This window comes from Syngnathus leptorhynchus, chromosome 2, assembly GCF_054491065.1.
Source record: "Syngnathus leptorhynchus isolate UIUO chromosome 2, UIUO_Slep, whole genome shotgun sequence".
Lineage (NCBI taxonomy): Eukaryota > Metazoa > Chordata > Actinopteri > Syngnathiformes > Syngnathidae > Syngnathus > Syngnathus leptorhynchus.
The window spans coordinates 18,527,758-18,546,972 of record NC_141196.1 but is presented as its reverse complement, the minus strand read 5'-3'; the positions used below and the strand labels follow the sequence as shown (position 1 = coordinate 18,546,972).

At 42.2% G+C, this 19,215-nt stretch overlaps 1 protein-coding gene across 3 annotated transcripts in view; it reads right to left on the bottom strand.

Annotated features, from left to right (window-relative positions):
• The window catches only part of fat2 (FAT atypical cadherin 2), an 87,089-nt gene that overhangs the window by 61,211 nt on the left and 6,663 nt on the right, over positions 1-19,215 (bottom strand). For 2 of the 3 annotated variants that reach the window (XM_085937091.1, XM_085937101.1), the window contains exons 2-6: positions 10,548-13,807; positions 9,144-9,455; positions 2,947-3,005; positions 1,749-2,060; positions 1,287-1,494 (exon numbers count right to left, since the gene is read on the bottom strand). In XM_085937091.1, the coding sequence (XP_085793217.1) occupies positions 1,287-1,494; positions 1,749-2,060; positions 2,947-3,005; positions 9,144-9,455; positions 10,548-13,776 (4,120 nt within the window). In that variant the 5' untranslated portion in view covers positions 13,777-13,807. Of the gene's footprint in view, positions 1-1,286; positions 1,495-1,748; positions 2,061-2,946; positions 3,006-9,143; positions 9,456-10,547; positions 13,808-19,215 lie in introns of those variants that run through there. The other variant, XM_085937110.1, reaches the window with a different exon arrangement.

The following is a 19,215-nucleotide window of genomic DNA, read 5'->3' as shown; positions in this document are numbered from 1 at the left end:
AAAAAATAGTTCAGTATGTAAATTTATTGCCTGATAACCAAATGAAAATCCATTGCTGTGATTTGTGGATACTTGCGTTAATGCTTTTCACAATGACAAAGGCAAAAGTGTGGATTTTCACATGTAAAGTGAAAGATAGGCTAGTCGTCCCCGCCTGTGGCGACCTGTCAGCTGATGATAGACGGAATGCTGCTGATTTATCCTCACGGATGAAAAACTGAATAAATTGCTGACACCTAGACCCCTACCATCCATCACATTGACACGTTCACCATTTACTAAATCACGAAGTTGCATGACACTTATTTGACCTATCACTTGTAGGCATGTCTATCATGGGTATAGCCATAAAAATGTCTCAAGAAGCTATGTCTGATAAGACATGGGGAGTCGGCCACTGATTTGAAGGGGCCATTTCAGGCTCATTTTGACCGATTTACACAGGTTCTTTAAAGCCCGACTTGTTAAAGGCAGTTTACCTTGTAGGCCTGTCTATCATAAGTAGACCCACAAATACCCCAAGAAACGTAGAAGAGCATTGTCACATTTGTTTTGAAGCAGCCATTGTAAAGGGCTCCGAAGCAGTTTTACTTATCAATATAAAATTTGGACAGCAAGTCTGTCATGACGAACCACAAAAAAGTTGCAAGCCTTCCCTCCTTAGAGTAGAATGCAGCCATTTGAAGCTCATTGGGTCATTTTCAGTGGTCCTTCAAAGAGGAACTTTTTTTGATTTTCTTCAAATGCTATGGCAGTAAAGTTTGATGACAGGAAAATTCAGACCTTGACCCAGTTCCACATTGCAAGATGGAATTTGGTTAAGTCTATTAAGAGAGATTTTGTTCAAATGCTATGGCGGTAAAGTTTGATGACTTGTCAGAAAACTACACTCTAATAATTCAAAAAGGAAAATTCCGCCCTTGAGCCCGTTTCTCATTGCAAGATGGAATTTGGTTGACAAGTCTATCAAGAGTAGACCCACAAAAAGCTTGAAGAAGCCATGTCTGAAAAAACACAGCAACTCTGCCAGTCCATGTTGAAATGGCCTTCTTGGGGTCATTTTGGTATTTTCCAGATATCCTACCCAAAGTCCTTCACATATTTTTGGGCAATTGCTACTAGATTTGAACTTTGTATCTAAGTACTACATCGATGGATCTGAGTTTGTCAACAAAATGGCAGTACAAATCAACATCTTAAAACACAAACCTCTAAAGAAAACAAGTGCACTGAAAAGATTTATCCAGTAGGTCCAAGAGTCACACGCATAACACAAGATATCTTACCTATGATGTGAAACCAGCGCAGCCGGTATGTCTCAGTCATGATGATGCCCACCATGTGAGTTACTGGTTCCGTTTCCATGACAGCAAAGGTGAAGTGAGGCTCATCGAAGGCAATTGGCTCGGCGGGAGGGGACTTGGGCGAAACCCACTCGATGTCCAGCCTTGCTGCAGAGGACAGTGATGGGCTCCCTGCGTCCATGGCTTTAATCTACAAAATGTAGTGTCAAAACTGGTAATATTAGAAATGCAGTCATAATTAGAAACCTGCGGTAACTCCCCCATGCTCCTTTTATTATCATGTACACTTGAGTTTTGTTGGTGTTGTTGTACTGTACTTTCTTTATATATTACAAACCTTGTTGGACCATTAATTTGTATCTAGACCCTGACACCATGGTCTCTAAACTATAGTGGGGGTTCATTTCATCATGTTTGCTGATGGATAGTTTAAGGGTAAACTACCGTGAGAATGGTGTAATTCCCAGGCCAGAAGTCTCCAAGTGATGTCACCACACCCGTCAATGGATCAATTTGGAAACTGCCATCGTGGTCGTCCTGTAGCGTGTACGTAACGTCGCCATTGGAGCCCTCGTCGTCGTCATGGGCAATCATTCGGCAGACTTCCAGATGGCCGTCTTGTTGAAGCTGGGCGGGCAGCTTGACGTGGAAAAGTTTGTCTGTGAACTTGGGCCAGTTGTCGTTGTCGTCCAGCACACGAACTACCACCGTTGCGGTGGAGTGCAGAGACGGGGAGCCATTGTCGGACACTATGACCTGTCATACAATGATTGGAGTAAATCATAATTGCAATGAAACATATCTTGTCTTGTATGAACAGTATTATTTTTGGAGTGGATTATATTGTATTGGAATTTGAGTGAATCGTTTCATAACTGGAGTGGATCCTATCGTATAGTAATTGGAGTAAACTCAATCATTCCTGGAGTAAATTGCATGATGCTTGAAGCACTTTTAGTCATTTTTACATAAAACTCAGAAATAAAAGGAACTGATGCCACTGAACTGAAGTCCACAATAACTAGATAACACATGGAATGACCTCTGTACGGACGTCGCAAGAAAAAGAAAGCATTTGAGTCGGATGCCGCAACACATCCACGCCGCTCTCAGTATGAACTCAGCGTCAGGCATAGCTTTCCAATGAATAGTTGGTTTAAGGTTTAGTTCCAATTTTAACATGTAGAGGATACCCCTTATTGCACTAAGCACCGCTTTCCTTATTCAGTACGAGACTGGGCCAACTCTAATTTTCAAGATGGCTGTCTCCATAAAATTAGGGTTCACCTCCCGCTGAAACATCGGACAAAGTTATGTTTAGGAAATATCCTAATACCCAAATCTCAGGAAAACCACATTTCCTGTGAAATCAGAAGTACTCATTACCATATGAACCACGAACATATAAATCATTTATATCACTCTACTACACTTGGCGATAATCGTATCTAATTATACAGTAATTGGAGTGACTAGTGTGGAAAGTATCCCACTCGGAATCAACTAAATTGCATCATACGTATTTGCAAGGAATTGCATAACATTGTACTTGTATGCATTTAAGTGGTTTTGTAATGACAGTGACATGAAAACAGCAGGAACCTGAATGAGGAATTAAATGAAAAAAGTGTGAAGGTCTCACCTCAATACTGTGCTCTGCTTTATCCTCACGATCCAACGCTGCCACTGTGCTGATGACACCTGTGCAAACACACAAACACCCACACCCACACACATACGCACGCATGCACGCACACGCACGCACACACACACACACACACACACACACACACACACACACACACACACGCACACACAAAATTAGTGCTGAAATGCTCATTTCCCAAGAGTGAGTAATAGACACTAATAGACAAAAATAATACATAAATTTTTTAATACAGTGGTCTTGTCCCACCCTCTATAGTCATGATTAGGCATTTGCAAATTTTACTGATGTTTTTCTTTGAGCCAATCAGCCGTTATTCATGGAAAACCTACAATTTGTGATTTTCCGCAACCATGGCATTAGAAGATCTGAAAATCCACGGCGTAAGGCAGAAGGTTGCTTTGCTCCCAGCACCTGACTGGCTTATCCAAATACAAACCGTAAGTAACGGAAAGGGTGTCTGAATTGTAATCAATAGTATGGATGGCAGCGACCGTGTTTGCTGCATCTGCTTTGGCTCAGTTAGCTTTGCTGAACCGTGACCAAACGATGCAATTTGTGACAGCGGCTCAGTGGAAGATCACAACCTTTGCAGTTTTATCTCAATAGAAAATTCTCAAGTCCCCAACAGAAGCTTGTTCTTGTGCTTATTCTTATGCTGCAGAAGATAATTGTGAGGACCCTCCCAGAGAAAATCAAGCAGCAACAAAACATAAATGCTGACTTTTAACAAGTAAAAGCACGTCACCCATTAATGTATAACGACCCCCTCAGCTGAATTACAACCCCGCTGTCCCTGCTGAAACGCTGCCACATTTTTTAATTAACCAGCTCAAACAAAAGATGCGTTGATGCAGTGGCATATTATTATGCCAGCAGCATTAAAAGACATTTTACTTTCAGGTATACTTGACATCTCAGGTGAGGTGCTTCATTGAAAAGCAGTCTGCCTCAGGCTTCTTAAATCCCAATGAATGTTGATGGCGAGTATGCCAGGTCATAATTTTGCTTTTTTGGCCTCAAAACAAATGTTTCATCTTGATCCTGAACACGTAGTGGAGTCATTAGGTTTGAAATTAACTGCAGTTACCTTTCTGTAAACTACCAAAAGTAAGTCAAAAGTAGTGGTAAACAATGATGATAATCAAACACCTAGGGATCATGGGGACCTTGGGGATCATTTGGGTGAATTTCATCAGTACGAGTTCAAGAGTTCCCCAAAATACATTGGTATCTCTACTTACAAACTTCATTGGTTCCCAGTGTTCTGTTCAATTTTATGCAATTCTTTGTTGATCCGGGGCACCCCCAAGTGAGTTTGAAGCAATTGTGTTTGAGACCCCTGCCCCCAGAAACAGGTTTGGAAAAAATCAAGAGACCACCCCTGTTTCTTTAGTTTCATGCTTATTTTAAATGCCCAGTACTACCTAATGTACATTTGTTTGGTGATTACAGTTTGTTCAGGAACAAACAATGAAAATGGCCTCGAAATCATGAATCAACATAAGTGCCTGGTCTATGTACAGCACACTTATCCAGTTAACATCTTGAGAGTCAATCTGAAAGCTTTAACTTTAATGGTGTTGTGGGTTTGGAGCTGTTTTTTTTTTTTAACTGCAAGCCGAGAGTTCGCTGAGGCCAGCAGGGGGTTGGGAATGGAGCACATTGACAGCAAAGCAAACAAGGCCCCCAGGAGGCCATCATAAGGACAGGTGGGCATGTTAAGCAAGAGTGTTTTAGTCATTAGGAGCTTTCACTGGGTCGGTGAACACTCCATGAAGACAAGGCCTGTCCAGAGACACCTTCAGAGTAAATATTATAAATACAAATAAAATAGCTTCTAGTATCTTATTCTAATTCGACTGACTCATTGTATAATAATTTAAATGAATTGGATTGGTGGTAGTTTTGACCTAACTGCAGTAAATAATTCATATTTGGAGCGAGTCATAGCAAATTATAAATTAGAAAGAATCGTATTAATATATTTGAGGGAATTGTAACATTTTACATTGCACTGAGCGATAGTCTATTATTATGCTTATGGAAGATGTACGATCCGGTTGGCAACATTTTCATTTATTTTGTCGACTCGGTGGAGCACTGGTTAGCACGTTCGCCTCACAGTTAGGAGGGTGCGGGTTCAATTCCACCTTCAGCCCTCCCTGTGTGGAGTTTGCATGTTCTCCCCGTCCCACGTGGGTTTCCTCCAGGCAGGTGTGAGTGCGAGTGTGGATGGTTGCTAGTTTCTGTGTGCCCTATAATTGGCTGGCAACCAGTTCAGGGTGTCCCCCGCTAACTGCTCGATGACTGCTGGGATATGCTCCAGCACGCCCGCGACCCCTTTGGGGACAAGCGGTATAGAAAAGAATATTGCATTCCAAATAAATAAAAAAAGTAAATCTGGCTTCAAGGATAGAGATGAGAATCTCTTGATGCTCACTATTCAGTCATCTGTGTTGTCTTGAAAACATGGAATATTTTTGGCCAGGCGTGCAGTTTCTACCTTCATTACAAATGTATTCAAATAGTTACTGCGGTGTGAACAGTCACTCAAAGAGATCAATTTCATGGTATTCTCATGCTAAACTCTTGAGGCTCTTTCAGCAACCACCAAGTGTCACATCTGTACCAGAAAGCTGAAATTGTAAGATGAAAAGCTTGCTATCAGCCCATTGAACACAGTGTGCTGTTGTCATTTATTTGGAGACTTCACACAGAACGTTATATTTTCTAGCAACTGAAAAGTTCACATTTCCATAAGTGTGGAAAATAAAAATGCATGTAAACAGGAATTAACCAGTGTTATCTGCCTCTTTCTAAACCTATTCTTCTTTAATGCATAATTAAAATTCGTTTTATAATTTGAAGTTTACTTTAGTTACATGCACTCATAATCTCAGTCCTGACGTGACAGTGTTTTCAAAAGGTTATTTAAAAAAAAAAGGCTATCAAAGTGTATTTTTAATGAGGTCAATAAAATATTTACAGACAACATTTTACCGTCTGACTATAGAGGTTCCCATTTGAATATAGAAGTAAAATATACAATATGTGTGCAGTACAACGAGAATAAATTCTATCTGAAATCAGAGGTTCAGCTATTTATGTATAAAGTATAGATTTTTTAAACTAATAAAAGAAGAAAAGAATGTTTATTAATGAACAGAAAATGAAAACAAAAAAGTTGCATTGAATAGACTAAATAAGAATATATAATTAATTAGTAAAAGTAAAGTAAAACAATGTTTTTTATTCAAGACCAAAAATTGCAAGGGCATTTTGTTTTAAATGGAAATATTAGTAAACAGTAATATTTAAAAAAAATAGAACAATAAAGAATAAATAAACAAGATTTAACTGTATGCTAATTTATAATTGGTTGAACTGCTTTTGTTTGAATTGCTTATCCTCACAAGGGTTGCGGGTTCACTGCTGCCTATACAAGTCATGTAAAAAAAATCTGTATGCCTGCAGTTAAGTAGAGAACCAAATGTTACTGCCAAAAGGTGCCTCCGCTCTTCTGACACCTGCTCAACTTTAACCCCTAGAAAACCCACAACCACCCCCTGACCTCTTGTATGGAAAGCTTCTGTTTCGTGTCAAACAGTAGAGCTATGTGTGCATCATCTACAGCTTGTAGCAGCTTGCAGCCAGCGGGGTGGCCTGAAACACGTCAAAGTTCACCTTCACCTTCACCTCATGTATCCTAAAAGGAAAACATGCAGCGACACGAGGACCTGCACTTTGCTCCATTTCTCAACTTCCATTCAAGCCTGACATTCAAAAAGAATGCATTGAGTTTGATTGAGCGACACGCCCAACTGGCCTCTCGCTCTGTTCACTCTGCTCAGACTTGTAGTGAGTCGACTCATAGGAAGAATTATTCATCGTCTTATTTTCATTACTCACAGTGTGTGTGTGCTACAATTTGGCAATTTTTGTCAATTCAAATTAAACAGAAAATCATTCATTTTTTTACTGTTGGTCCACATGTAAGCTGGCTATTTAGTCACCTAGCCTAATGCAAATGTGTGAAAACAAATGGTCTGCTACACTTTTAGCTCGTGATAACTTCATTTGCAATGTGGATATGAAGGGCTGAACATCTGCTCTGTGGAAAGTCTCACAGTAGTTTCAGGTCTTAAATAACACATGCACACAGGGCACACGTCCACACACGCTCACACACTCTCAGGACACTATGACATTGCAATGAGTATTTTTCATTTATTTTATTTATATTGTGTGATGCACTTTTAACTGTTGTATTGTACTGGGTACTGTGTGTTGTAGTGCACAAAACATTCATTGCTCTAATTTCTCCTGTTTACTGTTATCTTCTCTTTTATCCTCACCTACCTACCTACCTACCTACCTACCTACCTACCTACCTACCTACCTACCTACCTACCTACCTACCTACCTACCTACCTACCTACCTACCTACCTACCTACCTACCTACCGATCGATCAAATTTTAAAACTAGTCTATTTAATTTGAAAACCCTACTTTCCTCTTCCCCAGCCAAACTGCCTGTATGACATGCAGCGTCATAATAAGAGCATTTTATTTCCAAAGTACTTCTCAGAGAGAGTTCAAACAAAACATCAACAGTTGCAGGTGTCAACTTTCATACCTCTGTCATGTTGCGGATCACTGCAATCACTTTTTACAGTTGTCATTCAGACAAAGTACTATCCAGCGCGATTTATCTCGCAATCCAAAAGAAATTGTAATATTTTTAGGTGGGAGGCTGCATCGGATTGATGGCATTTCAAGACACTCCAATGCAAAAAGATGAGTTGAGATGGGAATGATTTGAGTTACGAGCTTGGTGACTGAAATCTCAAGGCACCACTTTACAGTCAAGTCTGGATTTATATTTACTGAAAGGCATACTAGAGTGTATTGAAGAAGAGGCAATTTGGGGGCAGCTGACTGCAAGCTTCATTCTGAATCATCACGAGTTTTTAATCTAGTGTGTCGGGCAAGTAAAAGCCAGTCAAAATAACAGAGGCGCCTGCGAGTTGGAAGCCTGTTCCAACTGTTTGTTGTGCTGTATGAAGATGTTTGTTTACCCAGTTTATAGCAAATGTGAATGACGTCATGCATGCTTTGATCACAGGATTACAATTTGAGTATCTTGGCGCCCTCATACTGGTCATTGTAGATTTCAGTCTTGCTCCTTTTTTGTCTACTTCACAAGTAGTGCAAAAAAAGAGAATAAGCCTCCTATTCTCCCAAGAGAGCAAACAAGAGATCTCTGCCATTTATTATTTTATACTTTTTTTGATTTAGTTTTCATTTCTGTACTTTACCTGAGGCACTGCTCAGTAAGGTTGAAGACATCTCGCCTAAAGTCTGCAACCTGTGCACCAAGCTATCATTTTAATCCCACACGAGTCCATCAGAAATTCTGCCTTTTTTCACTTGCAAAAAAAAAATGTTTTGGGACAATGGTGTAATTGTCTAAGGTGGAAGGCATGTTTCGGATTTGTTTATTAGTATAAATATGCATTGTGCTATTCGTAAGATCTGGCATGCAGCATTTGCACATCTCCCTGAGGAATACAATCAAAAACAAGCTTCTATATTTCCATAATGCGACTGTTACCCATCTCTTATGCATACTACACAATTTTTCAATCCTCGTCATTGTGATTATTTTTGGTGGCCTGTAAGCCAGAATTTGTGACATCCAAACCAAATCAATCAATCAATCAATCAATCAATCAATCAATCAATCAATCAATCGATCGATCGATCGATCGATCGATCGATCGATCGATCAATCAATCAATCAATCAATCAATCATTGATTCCTGTGCAAGCCTCCTTAAAGTGGCATCTAGTTTCTTTTTATGCTGCCTGCATGCTGGCACACTAAAAACATGCACCGGCATGTCACAACCTGGTGCTGTTGTTTTATGTCAACAGATTTCATTTCGCCATCAAATTGTCAACGGAAAACCAGACAATACCTTTCATTGAGGAGTCATTAAAAAGGAATAAAGGGCCTGATGGGGATTATGGTTAGGGCCCACCGCGGTTCTCATTGGTTTATATCTCAGTAGTCTGTTCTAATTTGCTGAGGGTTATGTCCCACTATGTACTCATTTGTGTCCTATAAAAACAGAACAGTTAAACATGAGTTAAATGTGTCACGAACCTGTTTCACGATCAACATCAAAGTACGTCCGATGAGACTCTGACATGTGGAATGAAAGCTGTCCTTGCGATGATGCGTCAGCATCAGAGGCTGCCACCTGGACGACAGACGTGACAGCATCCCTATTCTCCGGGACGGTTGCAAAGTAGACAAGCTGGGAAAGCTCCGGAGCGTTGTCGTTGATGTCCAGCACTTCCACATAGATGTGTGTCCACGAGACCAAGGGCTCAGTACCAAGGTCGGTAGCCATCACAGAGAGCCAGTAGTGGTAAACCTTTTCCCGGTCCAGTGGCTGAGTGGTCCGGATCACCCCTGTGTATACATTGTTATGAACAAAATATTTAGATTGGAGTGGTGAGTATGACTTCACAAAAAGTTCTCCAGTGTTGACTGTGACATTTAAGGTAAACAGAGCTCCATTGAATTTGGTTGAATGCACAGATAAGTACTAAAGATTTTCGCGGGAGATGTGTACCAGAACCACCCGCGAATAAAATTGAAAATCTGCTAAGTTAAAACTATATAGTATGTATTATTTAGAAATTTAAACATGATTGGATTCAAATTTCCATCACGTGGTGTTTCTTATTGGCAGCAAGAGGGCATGGATGTATTGCAAGTCAGACAATTTGGGCATACTGCATATTTGTCTTGGGGTTGTCGTAAAGTTACATCCAAACTTAAACTACTTTAAGAGTTGTAAAAACATGCAAATCAATCAGTTCTCTACTTCGTTGAGCCATTATAATATTCCAAGCTGGGAGAGAACATCACCAAACTATCCGCCCACGTCTGGTTTGACATAGAACTCAATTTGCCCTGATTTTATCTGAGCCATAAGTGCAGTGGCAGGCTAATGGAATATGAGGTGATTTGTTGAGGGGTTGCAAGATGGGCTACAATCAAAAAAGATATGCACTGATGGAAAAAAAAACACAAAACACCTCATCAAAGACCCAGAGGCAATACCATGCCTGCCCTATCGGCGGCTGAAGTGCACAATGTATCTTAAGGATGAAAAAATAGCTTGCTATTTATCAGACTAATAATTTCACTGATTTGAAAAGTGTTATTCAACCATTATTTTTCATCATTAGAAATGAGAATTTCCTGTCTGTTCAGGCATGGCCTTGTAAAAATGTTGCTGAGTTTGTTGGACATGCAAGCCACATTTCCTGTAGCTAAGTGGAATTGGCTCAGAACTGTTTCTTTTGGAAGAATTCTTGGAAATGGTCAAGGCCAGATCCTCACTTATCAAAATTGTGCATGCAAAATCAGGGTCTCACGTCTTGCAATGAGACAAAAGATCCAAACCACTGCTTTACTATGATGTACATGACAATCCTATGAAATTTGATCAGTTTGTCAGTAAACTATTTCAGCTTTACTTATATCCTGTCTTACCTGTTTCCTCGTCAATGACGAACACTCCGAGGCCAGAACCATCGTGGATGTGGTACCGGATGATGCCGTCTTCACCCACGTCCTTGTCCGTGGCTGTCACTGTGAGCACTGATGTACCCTCCACTGCATCCTCCATCACCATGGCCTCAAACACAAACTCAGAGAAAAGTGGCCGGTGGAGGTTCTCATTTACATCTAAGACCTGGATCTCCACGATGCAGGACGACGATAGGGATCGCGGGAGCCCGTGATCAACTGCACGAACAGTAAAGTTGTACAATGGCCTTTGCTCAAAGTCCAGCTCCCTCCCTAGGGTCAAGGCACCGGTGGAGGAGTCCAGGCTAAAGATCCCACCCTCTGTGTTCTTAAGGTTGTATGAGATGAGGCCACCGGCACCCAGATCAGGGTCCACACTCTCTACCCACACCAGTAAGGTTCCCATTGGTAAATCCTCAGGAACTTTGACTCTGTAGATCTTTGTTAGAAAGGTTGGCGGATTGTCGTTGACGTCCTGAAGCACTATTATAAGGTGGAGGGTGGCAAACAATGGGGAAGAGAATTTGGACTGATCCCTGGCTTCAATCCAGAGGTCATGCCTGGGTGAGGTTTCTCGATCCAGAGGAGCTGTGACCACCACCTCGCCTGTGACATCATCAATCCGAAATCTGTCGGTAGTTGTCAGAAGGCTGTACTTGATTTCCCCGCTTGCATCTTTGTCAGAATCAGTTGCATGGGCTGTGAAAATGACAGAGTCTACTTTGATGTTCTCGGGGATTCGAATCACATGTCTAGGCTGATCGAAAAGAGGCGGGTTGTCGTTGACGTCCAACACATTCACTGCAAGAAACTTCCACACTGACCTTTGCGGGGATCCCAAATCATAGGCAGTGATGTTCAGAATATAGAACTCTCTACTCTCTCGGTCGAGCCGACAAACTAGACGAAGATCCCCGGAGAAGGTGTCTACAGCAAAGCAGCCATCCTCGTTCCCACCAGTGATGGCGTATGCAAGCATCCCATTAAAGCCTGTATCGTGGTCTGATGCATCCAAGCGGACCACGGTAGAGTTCAGCGGGTAGTCCTCAGAGAGATCCAGAGAGCTGGGAAGGCCAGCATCAAACATTGGAGGGTGTCTGTTAGTGATGTGGATATCAGAGGATGTATCTTCCACATATTCAGTCCAGATGGGTTTGATTGACTCGATCAGTTTGTCTGTGAGTTGTTTGAAAATTAATGTTTCCTGACAGCGAACTGTCTGTTCATCGCCCCAGCTGGTGACTGTCACCCGCACAACTGATGCCTCTGAACGGTGCTCCCCGTCAAAGGCCACAACTCCCAAATCAAATGAATATACACCCGGTGGAATTGTATGCTTCAGGTTGACCTCACCTGAAACAGAGTCAATGGCAAATATCTGAAGCTCATTGCCCGACTCAATGAAATAGCGCAGCTGCTGCAGCTCATCCAAGTCAATAGCCGACAGCTCCACAACCACATGGCCAACGGCAAGATCTGGGGGTACTGTGACGTTGCAGCCCACTGTCTCAAAAAGAGGCACGTTGTCATTAACATTGTTGAGGGTGATTGTCACGGCACACTCGCTGACCCGACTGAATGGCTCGCCACTGTCTGAGGCCCAAACCCTAAGGTGGTACCAACGCTTCATTAACTCGAAGTCCATGTGTCCTGTAGTGAAGATGACACCCGTAAAGGGGTCTATTGCGAACGGCAGGTTGTCTGCATTGGCGATGGTGTAAGTCACAAAGCTGTGTTTCCCCTCATCCTTGTCTGTCGCTTTTATTTTCAAAAGGCTGCTTCCAATGGGGCTATTTTCCTCCACTGTGGCCTGATAGGAGGACTGTGTGAACTCTGGACTATTGTCATTCTCGTCTGCAATCTTGACCACGACGTGAGCCTTAGCCTCGCCTCCATTAGCTAGTATGTCAAATTCATAGTTTTTCTGACCCTCGTAGTCAAACATCTCCCTGGTGATGATGACTCCACTTTTGGGATTTATCTTAAATTTAGAGCTGTCTGCATTTTTTTTAACACTGTATGTCACATTGCCGAAACTAACGGATACTTTTGCAACAAAGGTATTCCGGGGAGACATCTCACTGAGGACAACAACGTAGGTGTCTTCCAAGAACGACATCGGTCGGTAATGAAAGGCAGGAATGTGAATCTTAGCAACGGAAGACATCAAACCAGGAGAACTGATGTCTTGTGCTTGTAAGGACAGATTATGCCCAAAGGGACTTTGTGACCAGGGGATCTTCTTGGTGGAGACTATTTGGAAGTCATTCCCCCGCAATCCGTCAGGAATTACCTCAAAGTTTTTGTGAGGATCACCGCCAACGATTCGAAGAGAATTGACGGGCTTGAGGCCTTCCTTGACGTGGACGTTGATCGTCACCATGCCGTCTGCGGAGACCAATGGATCGACTGGATGTTTGATCACTGGAGAAGCCGCGGCAGCTTTTTGTACTTTCACGCTCACCTTGGCAACGTTGCCAAATTTCTGAACACCTGAGATCCTCTTGGTTCTGTCCTCAGCTAACACGGTGAGCTCGTATCGCTCGCTGCGGGTGTGATTGAGTTTCTTCAACAGACTGATGGTTCCGCTGAAAGGGTCCACAACAAACGGATGGGATTTGATGGTGAATGAGTAATAGAACTCGGCGTTGGTGCCCATATCAGCGTCCGCCGCGCTAACCCTGGTCAGAATGGTCTGGAGTGGCGTGTCTTCTGAGATGGCCACGCTATATGAGGATGGGTCGAAAAGAGGCTTGAGGTCGTTTGTGTCCAGGATCTGAACAAAGACTTTGGTCTTCGCTTGGAGTTCCTGAGTGCTCTCTGTGGCCTTCACCGTTAGTGTATAAGTATCCCTCACTTCCCTGTTTAAAAGTGCCACATGTTGAGTTTTGATCCTCAAGAAACAAAAATCTCCTACTCTGACATCCTCCGCTTGGAAATAGCCGCCGTCGTTCCCGGAAACAATCGAATATTTGATTTCCCAGAATGTATCCGCCAACTCCAAGCCCATCTTCACTGGAGTCTCGACGTACGACCCCGCACCGGAGTTCTCGTCGATGGTGGTGTTGTAGAGATGGTGCGTGAATCTCAGTGGAGATCCAGCTTTGAGTTCCGCCACTGTTCCATCACATGGTGCTGAATTTAGCAGAATTGTGGCTAATATTACCCAGTTAGCAAGTAGTGATGCAGCCATTTTGTGAAGTATCTTTTTGATCTTCTGTTGTCTGAAAAGGAAAACAACACAAACAAAAGCATGAAGGATATGTTTTATAATAAACGGACACCAGTGAACTGCATTCTCAAATGTGTTTTACTGTTAAAGATTGTTGGGAAAAGTTGCACTTTCCCAATCCAGACGATCCAATCCAGCACTTTTAGGTGATGGGAAAATTTACAATTAAATTAATGATCTATGACAGCATTTCTATTTTGAAAGCCCAATTCAGCTAGACGGCGAAAGAAAAACTCTTGATTTTTTTGTCACCATGCTCTGGTCATCTGCAATGGTGGAAACAAATATTTTTCACAATTTCTCAAGTACAGTATATGCCATTCAAATTTGACAGCAATCAGACAATGTTTAAAGGACGCTTAAAAATGTTCAAACAACAAAGCAGAATTTTAAAACGTAGAGAATGCATTCATATAGACAAAACAGAAATCAAGGGGGGTTTCCTACCCTGAAATTTGGGGGAAGCTAAACATTACAGCACCTCCAAAATGTTGAATGATCATTGCATCGTGAATCAACTTGTGTATGTTTGAGCATAAAAACAATCACACACATGCTCTCTCTGTGTCCTCCAGTCTGCCACTGGCAACAAAATCAAATACAATACCAGTAGTCTTGTTCTGACATGCTCTGAGTAAGCGCAACACAGCGTTCCAGAAGACCAAAGTTGCCTTGGAGCATTTTGAAGCAAGAGGCAGCCCCCCACAAATGCTCCTGTAATTATTCCGCTGACAACTGCGTTGCAGGCAACAAGTTGCAACTGAGATGGCTTTTGATTGGTCATCTCAGAGGTTTGTGTTGGGATTTCAGTGGGAATCTAATGTGCTGCTCTGTGCTATGCCTTAGTTGCAGTCGGACGACCACAGATTCTAAGAGCGCCAAAAGATGCTGATGATTTTTTTTTTTTGGGCAGAATGGAGTTAGCTATGCATACAGATGTAATGTGAAATAATAATAAATTAGATTATTTTAACATATCCTTCATAATTATTAGAAGCGTATGACATTGGTTAGCACATCCGTCTCACAGTTCAGAGGGTGTGGGTTCAATTCCACTTCCGGCCATCCCTGTGTGGAGTTTGCATGTTCTTCCCGTGCCTGCGTGGGTTTTATCCAGGCACTCCGGTTTCCTCCCACATCCCAAAAAACATGCACGTTGGACTTATTGAGCAATTGCCCCTATGTGTGAGTGGGAGTACGGATGGTTGTTCGTCTCTATGTGCCCTGCGATTGACTGGAAACCGGTTCAGGGTGTCCTCTCCCTACTGCCTGATTACTGCTGAGATAGGCTCCAGCACGCCTGCAACCCTCATGAGGACAAGTGGTACAGAAAATGGATGGATGGATGGATGGATGGATGGATGGATGGATGGATGGATGGATGGATGGATGGATGGATGGATGGATGGATGGATGGATGGATGGATGGATGGATGGATGGATGGATGGATGGATGGATGGATGGATGGAGAAGCGTTTGATTTCTGGCAAATAGGTTTTGCCTTGAATGTACTTTTAAAGGAAAATGTTGCATTCAAATGAAACGTACATAAAAACTGACATTTAAATGGCAAGATATAGATGGGCAAAGGCAAAATTTAACTCCTAATATTCTACGACAGTATTGTAATGGCAATAAAACATTTCCATGCTCAATGACGGTGCCAGTTAATTTTATTATTTTGCTTTTTGCCACAGAGCTGGCTCCCTATGCGCCATGTATAGTGGAGGTTCACTATCTATAGTGTTTCCTGGTTATAACGCGGTTCCCCATTTTAACGCGGTTCATCATTCCCGTCGTCATGGTGGTGGTGAAAAATAAGAAATCTGAGTACAACTGAGACACCGCCAGAGATGGGCGCTTTGCGCCGGACAATCTGCCTCAGGGTGCTCGCGAGGCGGTCACAAGGTCGGTCGGTGTCACTATTGCAGGAGTAAAAAACAGAAAGAATTGTTTTCCTCCAGGGCAACTGGCTGTTGTGGTCACCTCAGAGTGCACCCACAAAAAAGATCCTGTGTCATTTGCTCCATTCATTGTGCAAGTAGAGGTGAGAGTTTTGCTCGGACAATTTATGGCTGCTTCTTCATGACAAGGCGCCTGCTCGCAAATCCCTGAGCATCCTTTAGTTCCTTAGGCAAGGGATACACTCGAGCTTTTTTCGTCTTAATTTGACGGCTGATTCAATGACATACCTGCCCGTGCTCATCTGCACCAAAGTGTGCCGAGCACAGCCAAGCCATCATCTGCAATTAGATTTGGGGCAAAAATAAAATGTCTTTCCGCCTCTTCCTAAAGACAAATAGAGTGCCACAGCGGAGATAACCAACTGCTATCATGTTTTATCTGAGCATCTTGACAATGATTATGCAAAATGCTCGCCTGGCTACAGGTAGGCTGCTGGTGTTGGAAGCTGCAGCGATGGGTGACGGTGGTGATGATGATGACGGTGATGATGATGGTGCGGGCGCTTTATCTGCTGCTCAGAGGCGACACACTACTGACGCAGGAGCAGATTAGTACACTCTGGGTCATTGTTTGGGTTTCAGGGCCGTGAGATTTAAGGCATCGTTGTCATCTCAACATAGCATCCCACTTAGTTTAGGTAACGGACAGACACCAATCAGTTGATGCACGCATCATTTACCTCGAGTGTCAAACTTGTTATCATAGAGCGCCACCCCATCATTATGGTTGCACTCGGTTGGTTAAAACAGGAAAGACATATACAGTAATTTATAAGGGAATTAATATTTGCTGGTGAACTGTGTTCCATATTTTTTCATGTCTCCTGTTATTTTAACTCATTATGAACCAATTTAAAGTGTTAAAGATAGACTGAGAAGAAATATGTTAGCATTTTTGAACACTGTCTTAAAATCACAAATGTAATTGTGGATCAAAAATGTGTATTCGTGTGAATCATTTGGACACAAATCTCTCCCCAAAGTAAACTGCCACATCTTCCCTCACTATACTGTAGTCTTACATTGCCTCAAGATAGAAAGTCTGGATTTTTTTGGACAGAAAGAAGTGGAAATATTTCACATTTATTTGAGTAAGACCGCCGATTGAGCACTCCAAATTGCCCCTAGGTTCGAGTGCGAATGTGAATGGTCTCTGTGTGCTCTGCGATTGGCTGGCAACTGGTTTAGGGTGTCCCCCGCTTACTGCCCGATGACCGCTGGGATAAGCTCCAGCACGCCCGTGACCCCCGTGGGGACAAAGCTGTACAGAAAATGGATGGATGTTTCTTTTATTTTGTTTTGAATTGATAGTGTTATACTTCATTTCATAATGTAGCGGTCAGCCATAAGGTTGCAGGACCAAAAATGCCAAAATTAAATAAATATCAATTTTTGCAATGATATATTATGGTGTTACTTAGCATGCAACAAGCTGAAGGGAACACTTTTCAAATCAATGTATGTCTCAATGTAATGAGTGAATCGTAAAAACAAACAAGGTTGCATTTTTTCAGTTACAGCACATTGGTAAATGTACACTGTTCAATCATTTGGCAATAGTGTGCCGAAACACAGTTGGAAAGTTTTGGAGACTTGTGTATAGCCTACTCTACGTCCCCGACTTCTGATTAGAATTCATTTGAACATTCCAAGTCCTGACACAAGAGAAATTTCATTATCCAGAACCTACTGGCATGGATTCAGTTTAATTTGCGCTTCTCTGAGGAGAAGCAGCAGCACAGTATTATAATAACTTTTTTTTAAAAAAGTAATCCAGTTGTACATTTTTAGGCATGGTGGTGGCGGCATTGGGGGTGCTTAACAGAAGCGCTGCGGGTCCTGTTGTGACGTTCCTGGGAAGAATGAGGGCGACAGAGAAATGTAAACCCGCTCGACAAGTGGCTGCAGGTTACTCCTCTAGTGTGTGTGCATGTTTCTTCCCCCGCAGGCCCAGAAAGCACAAATGTTCCCGATCAATCATCATTCCAGTCGAAATTATGTGTGCAGGGAAACTGAAAAACTCCCCACTTTCCCACCACCACAACAACACTAACAATAAATTGTTAGTGCTCGAGCACGGAGGTGAGATTGCTTCGTTTCCTCCTTGTTATGGTTCTTAGGGCAAATCAATTGACATTTTGAGGACATTCCTCTTACTCGAACGCACACCATATGCTAGTGAAAATATTTGGTAGGTATTGCGGGTGTGAAACCCCCCAACTTTGACTTTATATTGCCCTCTAGATTTTGGGGTTTTAAATTTTGTTGCTCAAGCCAGTTTTATTTCGCACAAAAAAAATTTGGTAGGTATATATGTCCATCGCAAGCAGACTAAATAGTCCCAAGGGCACATGCTGTAAATCTGCCATTTTAGTTTCAAGTGCTCATTTTGGGTGGATTGTGGCCCCTTTCCAGGTGTAATAGTGTGCAATTCCGAAGTTCAGAATTTTACACAGCCTTGATTTCTAGGTGTTCTCCCATGTATTAATTATATATGCCAGTTTCCCTTAGGGACATGAAATTTGGTGTTCAGGTATATCATGAAGTCTTGAAGTTGATAACTGGAAACACAGAGGGCTCTATTTTCATAGACAGCGCAGCTGCACCCAAGTGTAAAAACGGATGTATTCTTATTTTTGGCAGACATAAGCGATGCACTTGCTTGGGAATTTGGTTTGTCACCCTGCTATACCGACCGTTTGCAAAGGTCTGCAAAAATATCAAAACTTAAACTAAACTGCTCCTGTGTAGAATCACATCACTCGTCACACCAGACATGTACTGAGAACCTAAAACTAGCCTGGAAAGTGCTATTTTTGTTTGGAGAAGCCATTTTACAGTCTCTTGGACACTTTGATGAGTCTTAAAACCAAACCCGTCCACTAGTGTTATGTGGAAGCATGAAATTTAATAGCTGCATCAATCATGAGTAAATCCACCCAAAAAAATCTCAAGAACACATGTGTAAAACATGCGGGGTTGTCTTCCATTTACACCGTTGCTAGGGGTTCCCAAAATGGGGTAATCGAACAAGCCCGTTTCCCATAAAGACCTGAACTATGTTCGACATGACTATTTTGAGTTGACCCACTAAAAACCTCAGAAAAGGAAACAAGAAGTTTCACATTTTCATTTTGAGCAACAACAAAGGTCCTTTTGGCAATGTATACTAGAAAGATAGATGAGAGTAAATTGTGAAGTTTACATCATTGTGTTGGGCTGCAAAGTCTGATGGCTCGCCATAAAACAAAAAAACTATGGTGTGAAGTTCCGTTCAGTGATAATATACCTTTGTTTGCTCTAAACCTTACTAAACAGTCCAGTGTGGAATAAATAAACAAACAGGAATAATTAACTGCCCTCCTTGGTGAGGATGTGTAGTGCAGATATACTGTGCGTGGGCGTATGCGGAATGTGCAGGACTGTGCATGTGTG